The sequence below is a fragment of the Bidens hawaiensis genome, unplaced genomic scaffold, assembly GCF_021521415.1.
Source record: "Bidens hawaiensis isolate Kalapana, Puna unplaced genomic scaffold, B.hawaiensis_p1.1 tig00001088_1, whole genome shotgun sequence".
NCBI lineage: Eukaryota > Viridiplantae > Streptophyta > Magnoliopsida > Asterales > Asteraceae > Bidens > Bidens hawaiensis.
This window is the reverse complement of record NW_027491063.1, coordinates 3318871-3337715: the sequence shown is the minus strand read 5'-3', so window position 1 is coordinate 3337715 and position 18845 is coordinate 3318871. Positions and strand designations below refer to the sequence as shown.

General features: G+C 38.1%; 2 protein-coding genes across 2 annotated transcripts; both read right to left on the bottom strand.

The window, feature by feature from the left end:
* Positions 1 to 464: 464 nt before the first annotated feature.
* LOC143559353 (uncharacterized) lies at positions 465 to 1359 on the bottom strand. Its single transcript, XM_077047953.1, has 2 exons — positions 1096 to 1359; positions 465 to 974 (listed from the first exon to the last, which is right to left on the bottom strand). The coding sequence occupies exons 1-2, from the start codon at positions 1357 to 1359 to the stop codon at positions 465 to 467; spliced, it is 774 nt and encodes a 257-aa protein (XP_076904068.1).
* Positions 1360 to 2095: 736 nt separating this feature from the next.
* LOC143559342 (uncharacterized) lies at positions 2096 to 2872 on the bottom strand. Its single transcript, XM_077047946.1, has one exon. It carries the CDS (start codon positions 2870 to 2872, stop codon positions 2096 to 2098), a length of 777 nt encoding a protein of 258 aa, XP_076904061.1.
* Positions 2873 to 18845: the final 15973 nt, after the last annotated feature.

Genomic DNA, 18845 nt, shown 5'->3' with positions numbered 1-18845 from the left:
TCATCAGACAAGATCTGACATGACCTACGTTTTGTTTGGCATCCGTCATTTGAAATGGTGGATCTCCTAGTTATCATTAGCATCTTTTTCTCTCCTAGAAATCATTTCATCCTTAAAGATTAACCTATTTTGAAACAAATTTTAAAGAAGAAAAAAACAAGCCTCAAGTTATGTAGTATAAGGTCATTTTTATCAGTGGCGGATCCAGGATTTTTTTTTAAAGGGTGCACAATTTTTTGATGTTCCAATTTCATGGAGCCGGATATAAAAAATCCTGGTCGGTTTGACGGTTTGGGTCGGTTGATGGTTCGGTTCGAGTACGGTTTATCACATATAAAAATACGACATTGAAATATAAAAGACATCGTCATTGCAAAATGAAAAGACATCGTCATTGCAAAATAAAAACACATAATATATATATATATATATATAGAATGGTTTTACAAATTGAAAAGGCATACCTAAAGTTGTTCCCTTCGAGTTTTCATCTTTTGAATTTGTTGCATTACATCTTCGACTGAAGCTTTTTGGAGGAATTCCCTTTCAATGTAACAAATGCATGAATCGTTCATGTATCCATCACCCATCCTATTACGCAAATCCGTTTTAACAATCTTTATCGAAGAAAAACATCTTTCAACACTTGCTGTTGCAACCGGCGAAACTAATGATAACTTTGTCAAACAATAGACCAACGGATAATCAATGTGCAATCTAGTTTTCACCATAATTTTGGCAAGATCACCTACCCCATTCAAGTTGGCAAACCGCTTATCTTCTTTCACATTAGCAATGTAGTGGCCAAGTTCATATATAAGCTTGTATTTTTCATCAAAATCAAAATCATACAGATAATCAATGTGCAATCTAGTTTTCACCATCATTTTGGCAAGATCACCTACCCCATTCAAGTTGGCAAACCGCTTATCTTCTCTCAAATTGGCAATGTGGTGGCCAAGTTCATATATAAGCTTGTATTTTCATCAAAATCAAAATCATACGAATACACTTTAACAAGTACAGTTTATCAAAAGCACTAAAATTACAAGACGGGCTCAAAGAACTCATACACATAAGCAAGTTAGTGGTTACCTCGTTGAAACAGTTTCCAGGCTCTTGAATTTGCATGTCGAGAACCGTGTTGAAATTATTAACCACATAATGGTCACGATTGGTGATGCCGGTCTTCCTTCTTCGATTTTTTGGGTCAAAATACTCAGCTTTCATATCAACCACTTCAATATCATATTTGACACAAAAGGACGTGGCATTTTCCAAAAGCGGGTCAAAGCCTTCAAGTCGATAACTTTTTAAGCCTTCACTGGTTAACTTAACTAACTTAATAGCATTTAGCATATCTTGATCTTTTTTTTTGAAGTGCTTCACACAATGTGTTAGTAACACCCAAGATGTATTTCATCAAATATAAATAGAATACAAATCTAAAAGTTTTCATGTATAATTGAAGTCCATGTGCTTCACTTTTGTGAGCAGAAATCTACCCGAAATTTCTATATATTCAAGCACATCAATAACACTAGGAAATAAAGTAAGCAAACGGTGAATTGTTTTTTCATGAGAACTCCAACGTGTATCCCCGGCTCTTGCAAGTGGTAGTTCTTGATTCTTTCCACTTCCAGTATTAACTTCCTGATTCAATAGTAAATTTGACACTTCTTTAAAAAATTTGAAAATTTCATGATGTTTGGTTGCAAGGGCCACAACAACAAGTTGAAGTTGGTGAGCAATGTAATGAACATAATATGCTGAAGGATTTTGTTTTAAAAACAAAGCTTTCAAACCATTAAACTCACCGGACATGTTGCTTGCACCGTCATATCCTTGTCCTTTAACCCTACCAATACTCAAATTGTGGCGAGCAAATAGTTTATCAATTGCAGATATAAGTGATAACGCGGTTGTTTCCATACATGAACAAGGCTAATAAACTGGTCCTTCACAAATCCCAATTTATCAACATATCTTAAAACCACGGCCATTTGTTCCTTTTTAGAAATATCTCTCGATTCATCAACTAATATGGAAAAGACATCATCACCAAGTTCTTCAAATATCTTCTTTAATACTTCTTCTACAAAACAATTACAAAGTTTTTTTTGTGGATTGATGGAGATGTCATTTGGTTATTCTTGGGAGCGTTACTTAATATAACTTTACTAATTTCTTCATTTAGTTCTCCAAACACTTTTAAGAACTCTATAAAATTTCCTCTATAGAGAGATTCTTCAGACTCATCATGACCACGAAAAGCTAACGAACCATTAAACAATGCTTTAGTAAGTCTAGCCGAAGCATGTAATCGGATTCTGTATTGTTTTTTTTTTTTTTGTATATCAGTTCCTTTATCAAAGGCCACAAGTATAGATTGAGCTTGGTTAAGTAAGTCTTCTACCTTTTTGTGTGCTTTTTTGTGAAAACAATTGCATTTACCAACATGACCACTAAATTTCTCCCGAGCCCTATTCCAACATCGCACCCCTCCACTCAGAAATGCATCATTTTGTCCACACTCCTTAAACAAGTAACAATGCAAGCAATACGCTTTATCTGCTTTGACACTATATTCCAACCAATTTCCAAATTCACTTGTGTACCATTCCACATTAAAGTGTCTTAACTTACTACCATAATTTGTTTGTGGAAAATCATGTCCGATTGGTTGACATGGACCTCTAAGTAGATATGCCCGTCTTATTTCATCTTTTTGACTTGGGTGATAAGATGAAATCGGTTGCCTTTCGGAAGGATTCCATGGAAGATCATCCAAATCTATTTTTGACGGTTTACTACTTGAAGATGATGACCCAAGGTTTGATGGTTCTGTTTGAAAATATCTCTTGATATTCATATTAATAAAACCTACAAATGAAATTCAAGAAGCAAAAATCAACTATCATAACAAATCAACAATTGCTAATAAATAACAAATCTAAGGACTTTTATGGCACTGCTACATAAAATACCCAATATGGCTCATGTTATTATTATAAAATTTTCAAGAAATTATTGTTTGTTTGTTGGTGAACACAATCAATAAATATGTAAGAACAACACAAATAATGATACACTCAAAAGCTTCTGGTATTACAGATTTCAAAATTAAAAACATGAAACACATGACTAGGTTAATTGGCCTACATGTAAACGTAAAAAGACGACAAAGAACATGAAGATAATATAAAATTGTAAACAATATTAATGTATTAGTATTACAAACCATGGAAAAGAGACAAAGGCTAGATGCAGCAAATTGTAACATCCCGAAATTTCAAAGGTAATATTAATTACATTACTTATTAATAGATGGGAAGTTTACTCGGGTTATCAGGGAATAAATAAAAGAATAGGAGTTGGTATGGGTCGGGCTAATGTCGGGTAATGGAAGTGGGTTATGGACTTGGGTTAATTGAGATAGGTTAAATGAGAATGGGATTTCAGGGATATAAATACCCCCAAAATCCCAAAATATCTCATTTTCTCACCAAACTCCCTAACACACACTCCTTACACCCTCAAAACACACACATTCTAACCGATCAAGATTCGGAGCCGAGACCCGAGGTTTTGTTGATAGATCTGCGTTGGTAAGGTAAGAACATATCCAACAAAGCTAATATTACTGAAAATGGTTAGGATTGGATGGGTTAAACCGGACCCGAACCCAAACTGCCCAAATCGGACCTCTAAAACGTCGATTTTAGGCCGATTTGATGGTTAGGGTTTGTAGGCGCCGATCATACGATTCCGTGGGTACCAAAATCGAGTTATTTGGCTAAGAAACGAAGGAGTTATGGGCAAACAGATCTGCAGCGCGACAACTTCGCCTTCATCTGGGCAACTTCGCCTTCAAGCGATGAACTTCGCCTGCAAGCTAAGTTCGCCTGATGAACTTCGCCTGCAAGCCAAGTTCGCCTGATAAGTTCGCCTGAAGCCAAGTTCGCCTGATGGCAACTTCGCCTAAATGGTAACTTCGCCTAAAAGCCAAGTTCGCCTAAGGTTTAACTTCGCCTGAAGCCAAGTTCGCCTAAGGTTTAACTTCGCCTGAAGCCAAGTTCGCCTGAGGTTTAACTTCGCCTAAAAGCCAAGTTCGCCTGAGGTTTAACTTCGCCTGAAGCCAAGTTCGCCTAAGGTTTAACTTCGCCTGAAGCCAAGTTCGCCTAAGGTTTAACTTCGCCTGAAGCTAAGTTCGCCCGAAGGGTTAACTTCGCCTAAAGCCAAGTTTGATTAGAAAATAAATTATAAAGCGATAAGTTAAAGTAAGCTAATACTAGGCCACCAGATTAGGTCAGGCGAGTATTGATACGTGTAACTTGTACAGTTAGCCGAGCTCAGTTAAAGAGGGGATTTACAGCTACCAGAGAAAGAAGCAGAATCCAGGTGAGTTTCTAGCCCCATTCCTTGTTATGTTTTCGGGGCTGTGTGCATACTCGATGTGTTGTTAATACATTTATCCTAAGTGATAAGTGTATGTCATATGTGATATGTGTGATAGATTTGAATGATTGTTTGTCGGTACGCGAACGATCTTCGGATATTGCGCGTACCGTCAGGTTAAAAATAAAGGTACGAATATTATATATCGTAGATGTATGAATATTTCAAATGAATACTTGTCGGGGCGTGAACGATCTTCGGATATTGCACGTACTGTCAAGTTGTAACGTTATAAATATGGTAAGTATGATATGTATGTTTATGTGTATGAACGTAATAAAGTTAATAAAAGAAGGAAATGACGGTTGTATGGTTGTATGGTTACGAAAAGGGTACCGAGCCCTAATAATACTCGAGGTATGATGTATGGTTGTATGGTAACGAAGAGGGAATCGAACCCTACTAATATTCGAAAACCAAGGGACCAGACCCTTATAATATCTGTGATGTTAGGGACCAGACCCTCATAATATCTGTGATGTTAGGGACCAGACCCTCATAATATCTGTGATGTTAGGGACCAGACCCTTATAATATCTGTGATGTTAGGGACCAGACCCTTATAATATCTGTGATGTTAGGGACCAGACTCTTATAATATCTGTGATGTTAGGGACCAGACCCTTACAATATCTGTGAGGATAGGGACCAGACCCTCATAATATCTGTGATGTTAGGGACCAGACCCTTATAATATCTGTGATGTTAGGGACCAGACCCTTATAATATCTGTGAGGTTATAGGGCGAAAGGCTCTTTAAAACGTATGATTATGAATGTAAAGAAAGTATGTAAGTAAGAAAGAAAGTATGTAAGTAAGAATGAAGATATGAGTACTTATGTGTGTATGAAAGAAAGTTATGAGGTTAAGTACGTATGTATGTAATAAGGTATTGTATGGTATTGTATGATTAACTAGAACTCACTCAGCGTAGCTGACTTTTAGTATGCACGCAGGTGAGTAGGATGAGACAGCTGGCTTGAGTGGAGGACACATGGCAGAAGACTAAAGCCTGGCATCTGAAGATCTGATATGCTTTTATAAGTTATGTTTTGATTTTGAAAGACAAGAGGAATGTTTTAAGACATGATTATGAATTGATATGTAATGTTTTATGAAAGTTTTATATTCCGCGTAAAGTTTTTAATTAACTCTGATATTTAGAACTGTGTTTATGAGTAAATCCAACACGAAAGTAGGGTTACCGGTAACGGGGCCTTACAAGTTGGTATCAGAGCATAAGTTCGAGAGATTTAAGCATCCTACATGCTTAGACTCGAACAGAAAATGGGATTTAAGTAAGAAAGGAAAGAAGATGCCAGTTCAAGAATGCCATGTGTCGCTCAAGCAAGATCAGTAAAGGTAAAGTGTATGATTAAATGATATATGTTAATGAGAAAGAAAGGATATGTGAACGATAGGGATAGGAATAATTGATTGTTTGATTTGACTAACTGCTTAAGTAGAACCAGCACAAATAGACTCATAAAGGGAAGTGTATAGGACACGGAAAGCAATGTGATCAGCTAGTCACAGCTGGCCACTGTTATTACCTGTTAGCCTTGCTATCCTTGTACTAGATAGTTCCTTGAGTGATGATGTTTGTGTTTTCCCTTAGAATACTAATGGCTGGAGCAAAAAGGTTTGTTGGTAAGGGAGGTCACACTGGACGTCCTCTTGGAATACGCGTTGTCCGAGAACCTTCTGAAGAACTAGTTACTACCACGAAAAAGGATAAAAGTGAAACTTTGCAAGGACCAAGCAGCAATGAAGGGTATCAGCTGGATCCTGTTACTCAATTTGCCATTTCTTACGCTGTGGCTGCTGCAGAGAAGAAATTTCGTACTGACAAGTCTGCCGAAAACCATGCAAGGGCCACTGAGAAGGCAGGAGGAGACGGAAAGAAGGGTGATGATTATAAGGGAGGAGCGAAAGGAACCAAAGGATCTGTAGATGTCGTGGAGTATGCGGGGAAGAAGATACTAAAGGTCGCGGGAAGGGAAACATGCAAAGTGTGCGGGAAGATGCACCTAGGAGAATGCAAGGCTGGTCCAAATCAGTGCTACCGATGTGGGAAGAAGGGACACATAACTCGTGATTGCACCGAGAACCAGAAATGTTATAAGTGTGGTAAGTCGAGTCACTTAGCTAGGGATTGTGGGGGAGCAAGAACGGTGGGGGAAAAGAAGAAAAAGAACCCAACTCCAGAACCAGAGGAAGCCGATGAGGTGGATCCACGCAAAAAGAAGGCAAGGCAAGAGGGGTTCACTGCTTGTGAAAAATGTGGGAAGAGACACCCCGGAGAGTGCAGAAAGGGATTAGGTGTTTGCTACAGGTGTGGAAGAGCAGGACATTCCTCTGGGGAATGTGATGATTACCATAGGTGTCACAACTGTGGAGGACGTGGGCACCTAGCAAGGGATTGCAATAAGCCAAAGGAAGGACATGAAGGAGAAAAGAAGGAGAAGAAATGGGCTACCTCTGCTAAGCGGTCTGGCGAGATGGTGACAACAACTGATGAGAGGAAGGCCAAGGTTGGGAACAAGGTTGCGTGTAAGACATGTGGGCGAGTGCACCAGGGAGAATGTAAGACTGGGACAGACAGGTGCTATCGGTGTGGAAAGAGTGGGCATTATTCTCGAGAATGCCCTGATCGTCCAAAGTGCTTCAATTGCGGAAAAGCTGACCACATGGCTAGGGATTGCAAGGAATCAGGGGCGGTAGGTGCGAAAGGATGAAGACTTTGGGAAACTGCAGAGAGGAACACCTGATGAAGGAATAATTGCTCATGCAATGGTTTATTTAAATTACTTTTGCTTAAGAACTTGTTTTGTGTTAAGGTTTAAAACTTATGTTTATCTGGGGCGTGTAATTATTTTGAGTTTGGTTAAGAATGATTATTATGTTATGGTGAAATGTTGTTTTAGACAATAGTGTTAAAAGTACTAATCGAAACCCTTAGAAGGATGAGATGAGTCTTGGTGCATCGAGGGTCTCATGGACAAGCTACCTTAAATAGCTAAAACACATGACCACCATTCGATGGCTGTAAAGTCGGAAGTAGGAAGGGTAACTCAGAAAGCGAAAGCAATTCTATAAAACGTGTATATGTAAGAAGTTTTCCTTTTATAAGGAATAAGTTAGGTTTCGGGGACGAAACCTCTTTAAGGAGGGAAGACTTGTAACATCCCGAAATTTCAAAGGTAATATTAATTACATTACTTATTAATAGATGGGAAGTTTACTCGGGTTATCAGGGAATAAATAAAAGAATAGGAGTTGGTATGGGTCGGGCTAATGTCGGGTAATGGAAGTGGGTTATGGACTTGGGTTAATTGAGATAGGTTAAATGAGAATGGGATTTCAGGGATATAAATACCCCCAAAATCCCAAAATATCTCATTTTCTCACCAAACTCCCTAACACACACTCCTTACACCCTCAAAACACACACATTCTAACCGATCAAGATTCGGAGCCGAGACCCGAGGTTTTGTTGATAGATCTGCGTTGGTAAGGTAAGAACATATCCAACAAAGCTAATATTACTGAAAATGGTTAGGATTGGATGGGTTAAACCGGACCCGAACCCAAACTGCCCAAATCGGACCTCTAAAACGTCGATTTTAGGCCGATTTGATGGTTAGGGTTTGTAGGCGCCGATCATACGATTCCGTGGGTACCAAAATCGAGTTATTTGGCTAAGAAACGAAGGAGTTATGGGCAAACAGATCTGCAGCGCGACAACTTCGCCTTCATCTGGGCAACTTCGCCTTCAAGCGATGAACTTCGCCTGCAAGCTAAGTTCGCCTGATGAACTTCGCCTGCAAGCCAAGTTCGCCTGATAAGTTCGCCTGAAGCCAAGTTCGCCTGATGGCAACTTCGCCTAAATGGTAACTTCGCCTAAAAGCCAAGTTCGCCTAAGGTTTAACTTCGCCTGAAGCCAAGTTCGCCTAAGGTTTAACTTCGCCTGAAGCCAAGTTCGCCTGAGGTTTAACTTCGCCTAAAAGCCAAGTTCGCCTGAGGTTTAACTTCGCCTGAAGCCAAGTTCGCCTAAGGTTTAACTTCGCCTGAAGCCAAGTTCGCCTAAGGTTTAACTTCGCCTGAAGCTAAGTTCGCCCGAAGGGTTAACTTCGCCTAAAGCCAAGTTTGATTAGAAAATAAATTATAAAGCGATAAGTTAAAGTAAGCTAATACTAGGCCACCAGATTAGGTCAGGCGAGTATTGATACGTGTAACTTGTACAGTTAGCCGAGCTCAGTTAAAGAGGGGATTTACAGCTACCAGAGAAAGAAGCAGAATCCAGGTGAGTTTCTAGCCCCATTCCTTGTTATGTTTTCGGGGCTGTGTGCATACTCGATGTGTTGTTAATACATTTATCCTAAGTGATAAGTGTATGTCATATGTGATATGTGTGATAGATTTGAATGATTGTTTGTCGGTACGCGAACGATCTTCGGATATTGCGCGTACCGTCAGGTTAAAAATAAAGGTACGAATATTATATATCGTAGATGTATGAATATTTCAAATGAATACTTGTCGGGGCGTGAACGATCTTCGGATATTGCACGTACTGTCAAGTTGTAACGTTATAAATATGGTAAGTATGATATGTATGTTTATGTGTATGAACGTAATAAAGTTAATAAAAGAAGGAAATGACGGTTGTATGGTTGTATGGTTACGAAAAGGGTACCGAGCCCTAATAATACTCGAGGTATGATGTATGGTTGTATGGTAACGAAGAGGGAATCGAACCCTACTAATATTCGAAAACCAAGGGACCAGACCCTTATAATATCTGTGATGTTAGGGACCAGACCCTCATAATATCTGTGATGTTAGGGACCAGACCCTCATAATATCTGTGATGTTAGGGACCAGACCCTTATAATATCTGTGATGTTAGGGACCAGACCCTTATAATATCTGTGATGTTAGGGACCAGACTCTTATAATATCTGTGATGTTAGGGACCAGACCCTTACAATATCTGTGAGGATAGGGACCAGACCCTCATAATATCTGTGATGTTAGGGACCAGACCCTTATAATATCTGTGATGTTAGGGACCAGACCCTTATAATATCTGTGAGGTTATAGGGCGAAAGGCTCTTTAAAACGTATGATTATGAATGTAAAGAAAGTATGTAAGTAAGAAAGAAAGTATGTAAGTAAGAATGAAGATATGAGTACTTATGTGTGTATGAAAGAAAGTTATGAGGTTAAGTACGTATGTATGTAATAAGGTATTGTATGGTATTGTATGATTAACTAGAACTCACTCAGCGTAGCTGACTTTTAGTATGCACGCAGGTGAGTAGGATGAGACAGCTGGCTTGAGTGGAGGACACATGGCAGAAGACTAAAGCCTGGCATCTGAAGATCTGATATGCTTTTATAAGTTATGTTTTGATTTTGAAAGACAAGAGGAATGTTTTAAGACATGATTATGAATTGATATGTAATGTTTTATGAAAGTTTTATATTCCGCGTAAAGTTTTTAATTAACTCTGATATTTAGAACTGTGTTTATGAGTAAATCCAACACGAAAGTAGGGTTACCGGTAACGGGGCCTTACAAGTTGGTATCAGAGCATAAGTTCGAGAGATTTAAGCATCCTACATGCTTAGACTCGAACAGAAAATGGGATTTAAGTAAGAAAGGAAAGAAGATGCCAGTTCAAGAATGCCATGTGTCGCTCAAGCAAGATCAGTAAAGGTAAAGTGTATGATTAAATGATATATGTTAATGAGAAAGAAAGGATATGTGAACGATAGGGATAGGAATAATTGATTGTTTGATTTGACTAACTGCTTAAGTAGAACCAGCACAAATAGACTCATAAAGGGAAGTGTATAGGACACGGAAAGCAATGTGATCAGCTAGTCACAGCTGGCCACTGTTATTACCTGTTAGCCTTGCTATCCTTGTACTAGATAGTTCCTTGAGTGATGATGTTTGTGTTTTCCCTTAGAATACTAATGGCTGGAGCAAAAAGGTTTGTTGGTAAGGGAGGTCACACTGGACGTCCTCTTGGAATACGCGTTGTCCGAGAACCTTCTGAAGAACTAGTTACTACCACGAAAAAGGATAAAAGTGAAACTTTGCAAGGACCAAGCAGCAATGAAGGGTATCAGCTGGATCCTGTTACTCAATTTGCCATTTCTTACGCTGTGGCTGCTGCAGAGAAGAAATTTCGTACTGACAAGTCTGCCGAAAACCATGCAAGGGCCACTGAGAAGGCAGGAGGAGACGGAAAGAAGGGTGATGATTATAAGGGAGGAGCGAAAGGAACCAAAGGATCTGTAGATGTCGTGGAGTATGCGGGGAAGAAGATACTAAAGGTCGCGGGAAGGGAAACATGCAAAGTGTGCGGGAAGATGCACCTAGGAGAATGCAAGGCTGGTCCAAATCAGTGCTACCGATGTGGGAAGAAGGGACACATAACTCGTGATTGCACCGAGAACCAGAAATGTTATAAGTGTGGTAAGTCGAGTCACTTAGCTAGGGATTGTGGGGGAGCAAGAACGGTGGGGGAAAAGAAGAAAAAGAACCCAACTCCAGAACCAGAGGAAGCCGATGAGGTGGATCCACGCAAAAAGAAGGCAAGGCAAGAGGGGTTCACTGCTTGTGAAAAATGTGGGAAGAGACACCCCGGAGAGTGCAGAAAGGGATTAGGTGTTTGCTACAGGTGTGGAAGAGCAGGACATTCCTCTGGGGAATGTGATGATTACCATAGGTGTCACAACTGTGGAGGACGTGGGCACCTAGCAAGGGATTGCAATAAGCCAAAGGAAGGACATGAAGGAGAAAAGAAGGAGAAGAAATGGGCTACCTCTGCTAAGCGGTCTGGCGAGATGGTGACAACAACTGATGAGAGGAAGGCCAAGGTTGGGAACAAGGTTGCGTGTAAGACATGTGGGCGAGTGCACCAGGGAGAATGTAAGACTGGGACAGACAGGTGCTATCGGTGTGGAAAGAGTGGGCATTATTCTCGAGAATGCCCTGATCGTCCAAAGTGCTTCAATTGCGGAAAAGCTGACCACATGGCTAGGGATTGCAAGGAATCAGGGGCGGTAGGTGCGAAAGGATGAAGACTTTGGGAAACTGCAGAGAGGAACACCTGATGAAGGAATAATTGCTCATGCAATGGTTTATTTAAATTACTTTTGCTTAAGAACTTGTTTTGTGTTAAGGTTTAAAACTTATGTTTATCTGGGGCGTGTAATTATTTTGAGTTTGGTTAAGAATGATTATTATGTTATGGTGAAATGTTGTTTTAGACAATAGTGTTAAAAGTACTAATCGAAACCCTTAGAAGGATGAGATGAGTCTTGGTGCATCGAGGGTCTCATGGACAAGCTACCTTAAATAGCTAAAACACATGACCACCATTCGATGGCTGTAAAGTCGGAAGTAGGAAGGGTAACTCAGAAAGCGAAAGCAATTCTATAAAACGTGTATATGTAAGAAGTTTTCCTTTTATAAGGAATAAGTTAGGTTTCGGGGACGAAACCTCTTTAAGGAGGGAAGACTTGTAACATCCCGAAATTTCAAAGGTAATATTAATTACATTACTTATTAATAGATGGGAAGTTTACTCGGGTTATCAGGGAATAAATAAAAGAATAGGAGTTGGTATGGGTCGGGCTAATGTCGGGTAATGGAAGTGGGTTATGGACTTGGGTTAATTGAGATAGGTTAAATGAGAATGGGATTTCAGGGATATAAATACCCCCAAAATCCCAAAATATCTCATTTTCTCACCAAACTCCCTAACACACACTCCTTACACCCTCAAAACACACACATTCTAACCGATCAAGATTCGGAGCCGAGACCCGAGGTTTTGTTGATAGATCTGCGTTGGTAAGGTAAGAACATATCCAACAAAGCTAATATTACTGAAAATGGTTAGGATTGGATGGGTTAAACCGGACCCGAACCCAAACTGCCCAAATCGGACCTCTAAAACGTCGATTTTAGGCCGATTTGATGGTTAGGGTTTGTAGGCGCCGATCATACGATTCCGTGGGTACCAAAATCGAGTTATTTGGCTAAGAAACGAAGGAGTTATGGGCAAACAGATCTGCAGCGCGACAACTTCGCCTTCATCTGGGCAACTTCGCCTTCAAGCGATGAACTTCGCCTGCAAGCTAAGTTCGCCTGATGAACTTCGCCTGCAAGCCAAGTTCGCCTGATAAGTTCGCCTGAAGCCAAGTTCGCCTGATGGCAACTTCGCCTAAATGGTAACTTCGCCTAAAAGCCAAGTTCGCCTAAGGTTTAACTTCGCCTGAAGCCAAGTTCGCCTAAGGTTTAACTTCGCCTGAAGCCAAGTTCGCCTGAGGTTTAACTTCGCCTAAAAGCCAAGTTCGCCTGAGGTTTAACTTCGCCTGAAGCCAAGTTCGCCTAAGGTTTAACTTCGCCTGAAGCCAAGTTCGCCTAAGGTTTAACTTCGCCTGAAGCTAAGTTCGCCCGAAGGGTTAACTTCGCCTAAAGCCAAGTTTGATTAGAAAATAAATTATAAAGCGATAAGTTAAAGTAAGCTAATACTAGGCCACCAGATTAGGTCAGGCGAGTATTGATACGTGTAACTTGTACAGTTAGCCGAGCTCAGTTAAAGAGGGGATTTACAGCTACCAGAGAAAGAAGCAGAATCCAGGTGAGTTTCTAGCCCCATTCCTTGTTATGTTTTCGGGGCTGTGTGCATACTCGATGTGTTGTTAATACATTTATCCTAAGTGATAAGTGTATGTCATATGTGATATGTGTGATAGATTTGAATGATTGTTTGTCGGTACGCGAACGATCTTCGGATATTGCGCGTACCGTCAGGTTAAAAATAAAGGTACGAATATTATATATCGTAGATGTATGAATATTTCAAATGAATACTTGTCGGGGCGTGAACGATCTTCGGATATTGCACGTACTGTCAAGTTGTAACGTTATAAATATGGTAAGTATGATATGTATGTTTATGTGTATGAACGTAATAAAGTTAATAAAAGAAGGAAATGACGGTTGTATGGTTGTATGGTTACGAAAAGGGTACCGAGCCCTAATAATACTCGAGGTATGATGTATGGTTGTATGGTAACGAAGAGGGAATCGAACCCTACTAATATTCGAAAACCAAGGGACCAGACCCTTATAATATCTGTGATGTTAGGGACCAGACCCTCATAATATCTGTGATGTTAGGGACCAGACCCTCATAATATCTGTGATGTTAGGGACCAGACCCTCATAATATCTGTGATGTTAGGGACCAGACCCTTATAATATCTGTGATGTTAGGGACCAGACCCTTATAATATCTGTGATGTTAGGGACCAGACTCTTATAATATCTGTGATGTTAGGGACCAGACCCTTACAATATCTGTGAGGATAGGGACCAGACCCTCATAATATCTGTGATGTTAGGGACCAGACCCTTATAATATCTGTGATGTTAGGGACCAGACCCTTATAATATCTGTGAGGTTATAGGGCGAAAGGCTCTTTAAAACGTATGATTATGAATGTAAAGAAAGTATGTAAGTAAGAAAGAAAGTATGTAAGTAAGAATGAAGATATGAGTACTTATGTGTGTATGAAAGAAAGTTATGAGGTTAAGTACGTATGTATGTAATAAGGTATTGTATGGTATTGTATGATTAACTAGAACTCACTCAGCGTAGCTGACTTTTAGTATGCACGCAGGTGAGTAGGATGAGACAGCTGGCTTGAGTGGAGGACACATGGCAGAAGACTAAAGCCTGGCATCTGAAGATCTGATATGCTTTTATAAGTTATGTTTTGATTTTGAAAGACAAGAGGAATGTTTTAAGACATGATTATGAATTGATATGTAATGTTTTATGAAAGTTTTATATTCCGCGTAAAGTTTTTAATTAACTCTGATATTTAGAACTGTGTTTATGAGTAAATCCAACACGAAAGTAGGGTTACCGGTAACGGGGCCTTACACAAATCGTCGTCGTGTTCGTCACTCGTGCTCTGTAGATAGCCGGCTGATAATTTTGCAAGTTAAAACCTTAAAATATTAAAACACATATCTTAAAAAAAAACGGTCTGATCAAGCCTCGAACACGGGACATCAACTATAGCATCAAGTGTTTTAACCACTCCATTTTTTTAGTTTGGTAAGGTGGTGCACTTCAATTTTATAAGGGGGTGCAAATCGTATTTTATATATAGAATTACACTATAATTTCGAAACTCGAAGGTTCCCGTGCACCCCCAATCTTGTATATAAATCCTCCCCTGATTTTTATACATATTTGTATATTTTTTGTTAAATATTTCCTTGTTAATAAGGGTTGTGCACATCCCAAGTCAACTTGTGATTACGCTAATCATACTGTGGTTGACCTAACTTTTAGATTAATGTCGTGCTTGGATTCTTGTAAATTTCTGGGTTTGTATGATGTTTGACATGCCAACGCGTGAACGGTGAACATAAAACTTTTTTAAATTAAATTGTTTCAATATAAATGGGCTTCTAAGTTTACCCATACCTATGTCACTAGACTAGTATAGTAGTACCAGCAACATTTTTAAGTCGGAGACGGCCTGGGGGTGTGCGAGCCGCACCTCGGGCGGGGGCACTTAAGTTTTAGTGCACAAGTTCTTTTATACATACATATATATGTTTGATATATAAAAGCAGCAGCGGAACTACAGGAGGGTCCATTGACCCTCCGGCAACACTCTGTCCATGCACATTTGATTCTTCATCTGGTGGTTTATTTGCTTTGTTTTGACCTTCTACGATATTTGTTAAGTATTAGTCGCAACAAAGAGTTGCTGAAATTACAATAAAAAAATGAGAAAAGGTAGTCACCGGATAACTTTTTTAAGATCTACATAGGGTCAACGGAAACTCCTATCGAAACGACAAAGAATATTGTTAAATAATATTAATATAATTAAACCAGCTAGTAGTATGTGGTCTAGGCCTATCATATACGGTGCATGTCTATACATATTTTTCTTTTCAAATACTTATTTGTTTTTAGTAAAAGGTAATACTAAATAATAATAATCAGGATAATATTTAATATCTTAACATACATTCTTTACTCGCTAGGTTTTTCATTTTTATTTATTTTTACTTTGTTCTTTTCTTTGATTTAGTTTAAAAAATATTTGGATTTAAATTGTATCATTTGTTTATTCCTTTTGTTTATTTATGTAAGTAAAATAAGTAAAGAAATTACTATTTTGCACTAGCGGATGTTGACATAAATATTCATATACTATTAGATGTAGAAATATATATACTTATATTATGATCTTCGGTCGAAAGTTTCTGCTTCCGCCACTGTATAAAAGTTATCGAGTAAAATGGCATCGTCAATTAGTCCAATCGGTCGTTAATTTTGGTGCTTAAAAGTCACCGAAAAAATAGGTTTACCGGATAACTTTGTTGGAAAGTCTTTGTGGAAAAGATGACAACAAAATCAAGTTTCAAGACATGACAAAAAGTAGCTAATGCTCTTTATTCCATAATTAATTCTATTATTTACATATTCACCATTTTAGTTTTGTTTTAGTTATACTTAAGTCACCCTTAAATTTTATTATAACATATCATTTAAAATCCTTTAAACAATTTTAAAAAGTTGAGTTTATATTAAAAATAACTAAATTAATTTAATAAATTTTGTATTAATAACTCGTATAAGCATTAAGTTTTAGGGTTAGAAAATTTGAGTATTACAATCATATTATATTTTTGTTGAGCTTACTTTTAACATTAATCGTTGTTTATAAAAATTAGATTATATATTTCGATAATCTTTATGGTCTATGGGCATTTTTATGTCGGTTTGGCCGAGGTATTTAAATCCTCGGAGACGGCCTGTTTAAAAAAGGCCACCCCGAACATTTTTGTAGCCTCGCAGGTCCACCTAGATGTAAATAAAATCAGTTTTGAGACGAAATCAAACCAATTTTACAACTAGTTCAAATCGAGTGAAATAAATTCACTCCTGGCTTGGATTAGAAATTTATTTGTAAAGAAACTAGTCGAGTTCGATCCAATTTTAACCTATTTTCAAACATGGGAATCAGATTGGATTGAGATCGACTTCACCCAAACTGTTTTCGGGATGCACCTTTAGCTGATTTGGTCCATCATTGACCGACTAGTCCAATTTTCAAAATAAGTTCACATACAAAATGTAGTGAAAAGAATGTTTACCCCAAGTCGTTAAATAACGGTGCCATTAAGTTTTTCAACCCTTTATCATAAGATATACCAGTTCTATATCTCAATTGACTAGAGAAACAATATAATCCGCCGGTATTAACCAACAACTTCATATGCTCCAAAATAGTTATAACAAACTAAGACATGTTTTCCTCACATATTTTCTATTACAAATTATTTTCTTACTAACTAATTTGTTTAATTTAATTTTAAACATTGTGTTCCCGAGTCTCATTAAAGAAAAGAAAGGAAATTTTATTAAAGAAAAGAAAGGAAAAGTAATTGAAAGAGAGAAGTGGAGTGTTGTGTTCCTGAGTTTCATTTAAGGAAGAAAAAGGAAAAGAAACTATAGAATGTGTGTTCCCGAGTTTCATTAAAGGATAGAAAGGAAACGAAAAGAAAATAAAGGTAAGGAAAGATAAGGGAAACGCAGAGTAAAATAAGCGGGTTTGTTTTCTTTTCAAATTAGAAAGAACTAGTTTTTTATCCGGCGCGTTGCGCCGGGCAAGTTGGTAAATCCGGACGGTGGTAAACCCAAGCATTACAGGTCCTAAGTGCTGAGGTGGTAAGTCGACGTGAATACGTTCGGTTTTGGTTACGTGTGTTATTGTACGGGAACCAAAACCAAAACGTTATAAAAATTGAGATTGATCAATGGGGTGACGTCGGTTGATAAAACTCGAGCGTTGTTGATCCCCTGATGTTGATGTGGTGAGTCTATGTAAATTCGGTCGGTTTTTTTCACGTCCGTTACGAATTTGGAAACTAAAAATGGCATTCAGTTGGTTTTCATTATTCGTTATGGTACTGGAACTAAAACAAAATGCGATACGTCTACGCATTAGGTCAGTTTTTGTCGCGTTCGTCACGGTATCGAAACTAAAATAAAACAAATAAAAAACATACAAACTAATTAGAAATATAATTATCTATCTTATAAAAAAAAAGCAAAACAAAAAAAACAAAAATTATATAAAAAACCTTAGCCCAATGAAACTACCAAGTGGACCAATTATATATCAACGTCGCCAAACTTTTTTTTTATATATATTAGTAATTAAATGGAAAGGAAAATAAATGAAATAAGAAAAAAAAATATGAAAATGAAATTAAAAGATTGGAAATTATTTTCTTTCTTTCTCTCCTTAACTCAACTCGGGAACAAAGAAAAGCTAATCACAAATTGTCGTTCAGCTGTGGGCAATGTCAGATACATTATTGGATGGGGAAACGAAGGAGACAATCCGAGTTGGGGCAGACATAGGGGTTGACTTGAAAAGTCATAGAGAACTGGTAAGACTGGTTGTTGTGAGTAAGGGTGGTCATGTTAGTTCCCTAGTCACGTAATGTAGGGTGTTTTGGATGGATTGTTGTAGTTTCGGGTGTACCTAGGTGGGCGGTTTAGTTTATTGACTACGATCTTGGATGTAACTTGGTGGTTGTTAACCATCTGTTCTTTGGTGGCTGTATTGGCGTGTCTAGCTTATTGCTAGAGTTTTTTTAATGGAATTTTGTTCGTAGTGGTAAAATAAAGAGAGTTAAAGTGTAATTAGAGGTGGCAAATGGGTTGGGTCGAACGAGTCATAGTTGAAATGAGTCATGGGTCAAAACGAGTTTTGGGTCAGAATGAGTTTGGGTCAGAACGGATCAATTAAAAAATTGGTTTGGGTCGGAATAGGTTAGGTTCAGACCGGGTTTCGAGTTTTTATTTTTGTGAACGAGAATAATGGCGGAAACATTTTATTTTTTTTGTTTTTTATTTATATTTTAAGTTATGATTTTTTATTATTAATTTTTTTTAATATTTTAGGGGGTTTTCTATTAAAATAAAAAAACCCTCAAAAAATATTCAAAAATAATAATAATAAATTATAACTCAAAATATAAATCATGAACAAAAAAAGTAAAAACAATAAAATGTATCCTAGGTTGTTCTCGTTCCATTAAAAAAACTCACCAAGAATCGAAGTGAAACCGAAAAAATTGACGAAAATGAAACAAAAAGCCAAAACCGGACCACATCAATCGAAATCGAAAAAACCAATCAAAATGAAACTAAAAGTATTCAAACCGAACAAAAATGGAACTGAAAAAACAGACAAAAACGAGTCCGGAATCGACCAAAAGGAAACAAAAGAAACCAAAACCTAACCCGTCC

Excerpts from the sequence above, each read along its gene's own strand:
- LOC143559353 (XM_077047953.1), bottom strand. The coding sequence starts at position 1,359 with ATGCTAAATGCTATTAAGTTAGTTAAGTTAACCAGTGAAGGCTTAAAA. Across the intron at positions 975-1,095 it reads CTGGAAACTGTTTCAACGAG|CTTATATATGAACTTGGCCA; the intron begins GTAACCACTAAC and ends TGAAAATACAAG.
- LOC143559342 (XM_077047946.1), bottom strand. The coding sequence starts at position 2,872 with ATGAATATCAAGAGATATTTTCAAACAGAACCATCAAACCTTGGGTCA.